Below are 11,250 nucleotides of genomic sequence, written 5' to 3'. Positions count from 1 at the left end.
GAAAACAGCATTTTGATTTTAATATCGCTAAATATGTAGGGCAATTAACTGCAATCAAGCATCGCCACGTCTGCACGTGCACTAGGGCACGTTTGTTTGCTAACCAAGTTACGCAAGCAATAAGTTTAGGAGGTGTGTCCTGCAAAACAATTTGCAAAAAAAAACGAATAACAACATTTAAGTTTCTAGCCTATTTTGAGAATGTGCCATGTTTGCATAAACTGACATGCAATTACAAAAAAGCAGGATACGTCAGAGCATTATGTAGAAATGAATGGATGTAGTTTTCAGGTATTGTGGATTATATCTGCAAAACATAAAAACGTGTATTAATTGCCGTTGGTTGCGCCATATCTATATAGAGAACTTAGTCTTATAATAGCCTTACCAAGGAATAATTTAACATTTATGCTGAAAGATTCAACTGTCACTCTAATTTTTCATGTTGACAGGCATAAGGGGTAGTTCAATTTAGAAACTGCTTCTTTATCACAAACTCTGTACATGGTCCCACTTTGACTGAATTCAAGATGAATTTGATTTCTTTATGTTCAAGATCCAATTCAAATGTTGTAAAACGAACCGCTCACTTTGTGAGATCGTCAGTTAGTCGGAAGTTCACGCAATCAACCGGATATTTGCAAAAAGGTAATTTATTTGTTTAGTTGTAGCACAATGGGTGTCGGGGTAATGTGCCAACTCTGGTCTCAATATTGTATCCAATTATGTTTCACGCTGTAGAATCTCACCCACTGACAAAAGAATATACGTAGAGTAGTGCCTTTTGAAAAATAATGTCGCTAAATAAGTCACTTCGGAATTTTATTTTATAAATCTTTTTTTGTAATTATAAAATCATTTTACAGGAAACCCATACAAAGATATAACTATCGGTGTTCCAAGAGAAGTTCTTGAAAATGAGAAAAGGGTTGCTTTGAGTCCAGCTGGTGTTACGATACTTTCAAAGATTGGATACAAAGTGAAAGTTGAAGAAAATGCTGGAGAAGCATCCGAGTTCTCAAATGCAATGTACAGTGAAGTGGGTGCCACCATTGCCAGCAAAAAGGATGTGTATTCTTCAGATATCTTGCTTAAAGTAAGTTTGTATTGGCTCTAGGGTATCAGTAAATTTAATGTACAGTCACTATCCAATATGATATGCATTAAATAAACATATTATTAGATTTTAGCATTGATTTTGCATGGTATATTTATAGTAGGCTTACTTTAAAATTAACCATCAGACATGTTTATCTTTTTTAAAGTCTTTTTTTTATAGTTTTAATTTAATTTAGGTTCGAGCACCAGAGCTGACCGAAATCCAGCAAATGAAGCCAAATTCAACTTTGTTCAGTTATTTGTACCCAGCCCAAAACCCGCAATTACTAGATGCACTTGCTGAAAACAAAATGACTGCGTTTGCCATGGACCAAGTACCTCGTGTAACCATTGCACAAGTCAGTTTTTCATTTTTTACCAAATTTGCTTTATATACATTATGAAAGGTTTTAACTTTTACCAATTTTGATGCGCATTTAAAAGATATTAGTTTTTACTAATTTAGTTAGCTATGAATTTTGGAAGTTTTGATTTTACAATTTTGTTATGCTTATAGGCCTACCTAATGCATTAGTAATTGCTACAGATTACAGTTAGCCCATGTTACAGTTAGCACTTGCATATTTCACACCTCTCAGCAGTTAATGTTTAAAATGCACACTGTGCAGATTTTTGTAATAAATTTAGTTTGACTTTGTGTAAATTTCTTTATCTGTTACAGGCATTTGATGCACTGAGTTCTATGTCCAATATATCCGGCTACAAAGCAATAGTCTTGGCTGCCAACAATTTTGGAAGATTTTTCACCGGTCAGATTACTGCTGCTGGCAAAGTTCCTCCAGCCAAGGTGTATATACACAGTGATTTTAATTTAGGACACAAAAATATTAAAAAATGTTAATATATTGCATATATATACATATATATGACACACAAAAATGATAGGGCCTTTTATACTAAGTTTTCTATGTTTCTTTTTTTAGTAATGTCCCATATCGCACTGCATGACTTATTTTTTGTGTTTTTGGTTTTTTCAATGGCAACTTGGTTTTGGTAAAAGCAAGTATTGTTATATCAAAATCAATCTAAAATATAATGTAGTTGGTAACCATACAATACCTACCGTTTTAGAAAGTCATTTGTGAACTTAATTTCTTAGGTGTTGATTATTGGTGGTGGCGTAGCTGGCCTTGCCTCAGCAGGAACTGCTAAAGGCATGGGAGCAATTGTGCGAGGGTTCGATACAAGAGATGCGGCTTTGGAACAATTCAAATCACTTGGAGCAGAACCACTAAAAGTAAGATATTACTTTTCATTGAAAACAAAAGTTGGTAAGAATAGGTTTAAAATAACCATTATTTCATGTCTATTCTATGTGGGTGAGGTCCAACAGCCTTGCTTGTCATGGGACTTGAGATTTCGGCTGGAGTTGGCCTATTACCCTGAAGTAATCATACAGTGAATTTGCTAGTTATTTCTACCACGTTATTTCAATACAGCTCAATGCTGAGGAACTGATTGCAAAAAACTGATTGCAAAAATATACTCAATGCAAATCAAGTGGGCGATATTACACACAACATTCTGTTTGTCAAACAAATACAAATAAAAGTTGATATAATTGGCTAGCATGTGCAACTCAATTTAGGTTTTATTCCCTTGTTTTTAAAAACAGGCGCCTTTAGCCCTCATGTAGGCTAAAGTCGTTAATCCATTAATGTTTTAATTCAGGTTGACATAGAAGAGTCGGGAGAGGGTGGTGGTGGTTATGCCAAGGAAATGTCCAAGGAATTCATTGAAGCTGAAATGGCTTTGTTTGCCAAACAAGCTAAAGAAGTGGATATCATTGTCACCACTGCTCTTATTCCAGGTCTGTAGTGTCAGTTACTATTTCTTATGTTGTTGACTTTTGAATTCCGTGTAGTACTGTGTATTCAGTGTATTGTATGTATTCTATCATGCAGTTTTTAGTTCTTTTTTTCAAATACCCTTTTTTTCAAATAACTTCCGGTAACTGAATAGTGCTTTTTATCCTTTATAAAACTTACTAAGTAATTACTGACCACTGGGTTGGGTAAATTGGTATTAGGCTCAAAAACACATATGACGACAATAGTACAAGTATTGAGCATCGAACCTGGTATCTGTTGGTTTTGATGCAAGCACCTAACGACCCAACCACTAAGCCAGAGCACCTATATACTAAAATATGCGTTAGGTTGTTTTCAACACCCTATATCCCATGCAGGGAAACCAGCTCCAAAGCTTATAACAAAAGAGATGGTTGAGAGCATGAAAGATGGGTCTGTGATAGTTGACCTAGCTTCTGAAGCTGGTGGTAATTGTGCTTTGACCAAACCAGGGGAATTATACAAACATGGGGTAACAGTTACTACATATTGCTGATTACTGAAGAAAATATTATAACTGCTAACTTTGAAACCTCATTGTACAATTACTAAGAAAATTTTTAAACTAAGCAATGTTTAGGTGTAATTTGGAGACTTTAGCTCCCTTTTATTTTCCTACAAACATATTTTACCCAACTATGGTCATTATTAAATATTAACCTAATTATACATCCCTATATTTGTACATACATACATACACAGCCAGAGTTGGCTCAATACGCAATATTAATTATTAACCTTGACATATCTTTTATTTCCCCCCATACATATATGCATACATTAAGATTATGATTGCAAAAATGCATATACATAATTATACATATATGCATACATTACATACAGGGTGTGACCATTATCGGATACACAGACTTACCAAGCAGACTTCCAACCCAATCCTCCACCTTATATTCCAACAACATGGTGAAGCTCATCAAAGCAATCAGTCCTGACAAGGAAATTTATGACTTTGAATTTAAAGATGATTTTGCATATGGGAATGTAGATCATGTGGTGAGTACCTTTGGAAATTTGGAATGCAATTTTTTAAAGGGAGAACTAAGTAAAAAGTAGATTTGAAAATTTGGCAAGTTTATTTTAAGGAAAAACTAAGTAAAAAGTATATATATTTGCATATTTTCAAGCAATTATTTTTAAGTAGTTCTTATATTAGGCTGTTTGGTGTTTAGATTAAAGGTGTCCAAACGTATATATATATATATTATATATATATATATATATATACATTTAGACACCTCTTTTTTCATTCATATATATATATATATTTATACGAAAAGAAAATTCTCTAACTAACTTAAACAAACATAAAAATACATTTTCAACCTAAAATCTCCCCAGGTTCGAGGCTCATGTGTCGTCCATGAAGGCACGATCACTTTTCCCAGTCCAGCCCCACAAAATGTCCCTCAGCCCACACCCCCACCTAAACCTGTAGAAACACAAGAGGTAGCTGAACCAGAGTCAGCTTTTGCTTCCAAGTTTAAAGAATCTGCGATCTACACAACAGGAGGTTAGATTTAATTTTGTTTAGATTTTTAGAACTGTCTAATCGATAAAAAAAATGGTATTTTTATGGTTTTCTTCCAAATTACTATTTTTTGCATTCAGTTTGCTTTTTCAATGCAAAGTCTTAATAAAATACAGTAATGGCTATATAAAAGAACTAATACACTTGGGAATTCCTAATTTTTGCATTAAATTATGAGTTTTGCTTCAAAATTCAGATGAAGACTAAAAACGTTGTAAACTGTAAAGTTACAAATTCATACAAATTGCCGTTAAATACACCTTTCTATAAAACACAATTTGTTGTAAATTCAATTTACACAACTAAAAATGAAATGTACTACTGCCATCTGTGTTAAATTTACAAAGTTATAATTTACTATGAATCCTCAGGTCTCACTGGATTGGTTGGTATGGGTGTCTTGTCCCCAACTCCGAGTGTTACACAGATGGTTACAACATGTGGTATCAGTATCATAGTAGGATACCACACTGTATGGGGTGTAGCACCTGCATTGCATTCGCCACTTATGTCCGTCACAAATGCGATATCTGGTCTAACTGCTGCAGGTGGCTTGTTCCTGATGGGCGGAGAATATTTACCAAACACTACAGCACAGGTATAGGAGGGTTTTGACTCTTTGTTTTAATCAGCATTAGTTTAATGGATGTGCTATAAAATCTCTATTAAGTAATCAACAATAATTTGTGACTATTTACCAAATACTTCAGCCAGATAAATTAAATTTAGTCTTAGTTATACTTATTATTAGTTAAATTGGTTAGAAAATTTTCATTAAATAACAATACGTAAATTAAGTCTTTATATTGCCTAGTATTAGTGAAACAAAATCAAAGTATACAAAATTTCATTGTATAATTATCAATAAGCTGTGAACAGCTTTTAGTATGTGTCCTATAAATTGTTAAGTATATTGTTTAATAAATTTGCTGTGAAAAACGTTAATAAATTTGCTATCAAAAGAACTTTTGATAGTTAGAACTAACTCACTAAACAAACATTTAGCAGCAAAATAAAAATTTCAATGTAGAGCATTTTTACCAAACTATAAAGTCTGATATAATTGATACATCTACCGTTATATGGATACTCAAAGATCAAATTCTCTCCTAGAGTCTTGCTCTCGCATCCACTTTCATCTCCTCCATCAATATCTTTGGAGGATTCCTCGTCACGCAGAGGATGTTGGACATGTTTAAGAGACCTGATGATCCTCCGGAGCATAATTATCTTTATGCGATCCCGGGAGCAGCCTACCTCGGAGCTTACTACCTCGGAACATTGAACGGGGCATCTAATCTGCATCAGGTATGAGTTGTTTAACTAGAAAAATTATAGAATGGTATATATATATATTTAAACAAGTGGAAATTTAAAGTTTTGATATTGACTGGTGGGTAATCATGCAAAAAGTATATATACATAAAAAAGGCATGAAAAGTAAAATATTCCCTCAATTGGTGAAATCATTTGGTTAATATTGTAAAATATAAATAAAATTTGATTTAATAAATTAGGGATATAAAAAAATAATGACATTTAGAGGTACTGCTTAAATACCAACAAAATGGAAAAAGTAATATATTAAATGACCTGAAAAGCAAAAATTATCTGTTTTTACTATCTAAGGTCTTCTATGTAACCTGAATCAGAAAAAAAAAATGGGTGTATTCCAAGTAATAACTTGTAACTTGTGTAAATTTCTACACAGATGATGTACTTTATATCTGGCTTGTGTTGTGTGGGGGCCTTGGGTGGATTGTCCAAACAATCTACAGCAAGGATGGGAAATGCTCTCGGTATCATTGGTGTGTCTGGTGGTATTGCTGCGACACTAGGATGTATTGCACCATCACCAGCGCTGCTTACACAGATGGTTTCAGCTATGGCTGTTGGAGGGGTAGCAGGTACGTTTCATGTCGTTTTTAAGTTGTTGTTTTTATTTTATGTGGGTAAGTTCCTTGTTGGGGGAGCTGGGATTTAGGCAAGATTTTACCTGTTACCCCAACACCCAGAATGTTTATAGTTAACTTTCATGAAGTCTTGCCGAATGGCAGACGAAACCCTGCAAAAAATACTGTTTTTTATACCAGATGAGTGGGAAAAAGACTCGATTCTTTAAAGTTTGTTAAGTACTTAACAAACTTATAAATACCACTTTTTTCCAATTTCTTAAAAAAAGTTTTAGGGTCTGTTTAGTTGCATTTAAGATACAATTTTTTCTATCCTATACTAACTTTCTAATTTCCAATTTTTAGGTTTTGGAATTGCCCGTTCAATTGAAATCACCTCCCTCCCACAACTGGTGGCCGCCTTCCACAGCTTAGTTGGTCTTGCTGCTGTTATGACTTGCGTGGCTGAGTTCATGATAGAACATCCACATCTGGCAGAAAACGAGATGGGCAACATGATAAAGTTTGTTGCATACCTTGGTACTTATATTGGTGGGGTTACTTTCACTGGGTCATTGGTCGCATATGGGAAACTGCAAGGTGAGACATTTTCTAAATCAGTATTTGATAAAAATGTATTAATATTTAACATAAAAAAAACAGGAACATCTATTTGTTCCTGTCTTGAGTAAGAATCTTGTAGCAATTTTAAATGAAAAATACAAAAAAATGCATAAAAAGCTAGAATAGTTTACAATTTATAATAGTTTATATAATTTTAACCCAGAAAGTACATATTACGTAGATTTTCATCCAAAAATAAAAGTTTTACACTCACACTTTTACAAAAAAAAATTACCATACTTTTTACCAAAAAATACAATACCAAGGTTTCCACCAAAAATGGTACTTTTCCAGATTGTAACCCAAATTATTTCAGGTATTCTTGACTCTGCCGCTGTCCTCTTGCCTGGTAGACACATGCTCAATGCCGGGCTACTTACTGGAAGTTTTCTCCCCATGATTCCATTCATGTTGGATAACTCATATAACACAGGGATTATGTGTCTTGGTTCAACAGCTCTGCTTTCAACTGTCATGGTATGTGTTTAATTTTATGTGGGTGAGGTCCATTGTAAAAGATCTGGGATTTGGGCTGATTTGGCTTATTAACTCAAAAGTTTTGTGGTACATATTGATATATAATTTGTGTTACATATTGATATATATATATATATATATATATATATATATATATATATATTATTCCCATTCAAATAGTAGTCATGCATGTATGAAAAAATAGCTATTAATTCTCGCATGGTGGAAAATGACAGTCGTGGTAATAGCCATGGGTGTTTTGTTTCATACACAACGTGACCGTTTATAAGTTATCACATTTGTAATTTTTTTCTTCATCTGGTTGACAATTTGGATAACCCATTAGGTCCACTGAGCAGAAATGTCAGTTAAATACTTTAGTTAGGGAGATGTTATACACATATACCAATAATATAAATATAGCATTAGAAAATTAACACCACCTGAAAATTAAGCCTATAATAATTACCTTATAATACCATTCAAGAGTCCTCACTTTTACACCTCGTCCTAGGGAACCACACTGACTGTAGCGATTGGTGGAGCAGACATGCCTGTTGTGATCACAGTTCTAAACTCATATTCTGGATGGGCGTTATGTGCAGAAGGTTTCTTGTTGAACAACAACCTGCTGACCATAGTAGGAGCTCTTATTGGGTCATCTGGTGCCATCTTATCCTACATTATGTGTGTGGTGAGTGAAATGTGTTGTTGCATACGATGATAAAGTTGCATTTTTGCGATGAGAATTTCGTTTTTTTGGTATATGGCTGGAAAAGTTGTGTTTTTTTAAAGGGGGATATCATTTTTATCAGGTTTTCATACAAATTTTTCCTTATTTAGAAAATGTTATGAGTCAAAAAAATGAAAGCTATAAAAACAAGCCAAAAAGCAAATAAATAAGACAAATTAAAAAAAAACAGTGTTTTTAACTACAAAAAGATGTTTAAAAAGTGAAGAAATAAGGTAAAAAATGAACAAAAACCTCAAAAAAGGCAAACACTTCTAACAACAAAAAACAAAAACCCTAATTTGAACAACAGGCGATGAATCGTTCGTTGATGAGCGTTATCCTTGGAGGTTATGGAACAAGTTCAACAGGAGGAGGGAAACCAATGGAGATCACTGGGACACACACAGAGGTTAATGTAGACGACACTGTGCAGATGATCAAAGATGCCGAGAACATCATTATTGTTCCAGGTATTATAACTTTGGCTAAAAAAAATTGTAATTTTTTTTCGGAAATTATTTTTAAAATAAAAACCAAAAAACTTTTGAAATAGTTTTTAAAATTTTTTTTGCAAAGTTTTTAGTAGTTAAGCCATTTTTTGTTTCTTATTAACTTTTTTTAATACTAGTACTGATAATTTATCTACTATTCATTAAAAAATCATGTATAAGGGAAAGTAGTTATATGTATCCTTACAGCCATATGAAAATATGAATACAACATTACATTGTAGGTTATGGCTTATGTGTTGCTAAAGCCCAATATCCAATTGCTGATATGGTAAACAGGTTGCGTGATGCAGGAAAAAATGTAAGGTAAGATGCTGCACTTATATTGAAACTAAACTACTTAATTTATTACATAGCAGAAAACGTACATTTAATATTATGACCATAATTACAGAGTTCCGCTAAAAATGGCCACAGTTATAAAATGTGTCGTATTTTACTTTTTTTTAAAAAAAACTACTTCCTAAAGAGTTATATTTGTTACCGCAAAACTGGTCTGTATTTTTTATTGGCCACAGTCCTAATTGTTGCTTAGTCAATTTGTTAAAGCTATTTATGAGTTTAATATTCGTCGCTGCTACCATTGTGGGCGTATGTGTCCTTGGGCAAGACAGTTAGCGGCAATTGCTTTAACCCAGTAGTCAATAATGGGTTGTCCAAATTGTCAGCCATACATAAAAACAAAAATGCGGTAAAAATAAGCACCTACAAAGTTACATACATGGTTACTCATAAGCTGGCACAAGGTGTATGAAACAGAACACCCATGCTATAACAACTATCATTGCCCACCACGCAAGGGTAAATAAATTACATTTATTTACTTATACCATCAGGTTTGGAATTCATCCAGTAGCTGGTAGAATGCCTGGCCAACTTAATGTGTTGCTTGCTGAAGCTGGTGTTCCATATGATGTTGTCTTGGAAATGGATGAAATTAATGACGATTTCTCCGGTTAGAGCTGTTTTATCAGTTGTAGTATTATTTAGTTGTTTGGTAATAGAGGGTTCAAGGCTCACCAAAAAATATTCACTTACAAAGTAACATATATGGTAACCCATTAGCGAACACTGGGTGTATAAACACTTGTGTTATGAGGATGGTCATTTTCCAGCCACGCGAGGATAAAGCAAGTTACATTCATTCAGTTATTTATTCATGTAAGCCATAGTTAAATTACCCTCCCGTAAAAGTTGTATGTTGAATTTTGTTCCAGACACTGACCTTGTATTAGTCGTTGGTGCTAACGACACCGTCAACTCAGCTGCACAAGAAGATCCAAACTCTATTATAGCTGGCATGCCTGTCCTGGAAGTATGGAAGTCAAAACAGGTATTTTACTTTGCATATTCATATTGTATGTTTGAATTTTTTTTGGGGGGGGTCACTGTGGTTTAGGGGATAGGTATTTGCAATGAACTGAAGGATACTCGGTTCAATGCGTGATACTGGTACTATTGATGACGTATGTGTCCTTGGGCAAGGCATTAAATAGATATTGCTCAAACCCAGTGGTCACTTATGGGTTGTTGTAGCTTTCTTTAAATAAGTTGTAGGTTTTCTGAAATACATATTTTTAACTACAAAGTTAAACATACCAAAGCCCAGAGGTTCAAATTGAGAGCTCATCACTGCTGCCATTGTTGGCTTGTGTCCTTTGCAAGACTTTAGCGGCAATTACTCCAACTCAGTGGTCACTAACAGGTTGTCTAAAATATCAGCCATACAGAAAAACAATAACCCACAAAGTTACATATCTGGTAACTCGTTTAAGCTGGCACAAGGTGTATAAAACAGAACATTCGTTTTATAACAACCATCGTTTTCCCACTACACGAAAATTAGCAAGTTGCATTCACATTCATTTATTTAGGTTGTTGTTATGAAACGATCCTTGGGTGTCGGATACGCGGCAGTTGACAACCCAGTATTCTACAAACAGAACACGTCTATGTTGTTGGGTGATGCCAAAAAGACTTGCGACGCTCTTCAAGCGAGTTTAAGCGCAGAGGACCGATCGTAATCTCACATGATCATCTCAATCACTTTCGTGCCATTTTTATATCCGATTTGTTTTTATTCGAAATATCATGTTTAAAAAAACGGCGGTTTTAGAATAATTTTTGGACCGTTTTCGTGTTTTGATCAAGCGTAGAAAAGTGCCTATTAATAAATGATTTATTTTTAGGTGTTTTTTTTGTCTGTAGACGATTTTAGCGTGTGCTGTGTACATTACTTCTAGCTTGAAACTGTAGTTTGGTGAAAAATGTAACTTTCAGCGTGTTAAAATCAAATAAAATTGTCATACTGGTTCTCTTGGATCAGAATAAGTAAAAATGAGAGTAAAAAGTAACGGCCGCAGTGTTAGTAATATTTGCCAGTGCTGTAAGTACCAATCGGGATATATGTTGGACATCTGTTTTAGTACAGTAGGCTGGGGGGAAGATGGGACACTTTTTCATTCTATTTTCTTGTCCCATTTGCCAGTAAACAAAGAAC

General features: G+C 34.1%; 1 protein-coding gene across 1 annotated transcript; it reads left to right on the top strand.

The window, feature by feature from the left end:
* Nucleotides 1–433: 433 nt before the first annotated feature.
* Nucleotides 434–11,063, top strand: LOC149735778 (NAD(P) transhydrogenase, mitochondrial-like). Its single transcript, XM_089878285.1, has 20 exons — nucleotides 434–648; nucleotides 867–1,096; nucleotides 1,296–1,457; nucleotides 1,781–1,906; nucleotides 2,219–2,356; nucleotides 2,791–2,929; nucleotides 3,308–3,441; nucleotides 3,813–3,980; nucleotides 4,326–4,497; nucleotides 4,887–5,113; nucleotides 5,629–5,823; nucleotides 6,227–6,422; nucleotides 6,774–7,007; nucleotides 7,348–7,508; nucleotides 8,023–8,202; nucleotides 8,552–8,711; nucleotides 8,975–9,056; nucleotides 9,587–9,705; nucleotides 9,968–10,083; nucleotides 10,625–11,063. The coding sequence occupies exons 1-20, from the start codon at nucleotides 531–533 to the stop codon at nucleotides 10,772–10,774; spliced, it is 3,207 nt and encodes a 1,068-aa protein (XP_089734411.1). The 5' UTR covers nucleotides 434–530; the 3' UTR covers nucleotides 10,775–11,063.
* The last annotated feature ends 187 nt before the right edge of the window (nucleotides 11,064–11,250 follow it).

This window comes from Ciona robusta, chromosome 5 (assembly GCF_009617815.1).
Source record: "Ciona robusta chromosome 5, ASM961781v2".
NCBI lineage: Eukaryota > Metazoa > Chordata > Ascidiacea > Phlebobranchia > Cionidae > Ciona > Ciona robusta.
The sequence above is the reverse complement of the archived record's forward strand: the minus strand, read 5'-3'. Positions and strand labels throughout refer to the sequence as shown.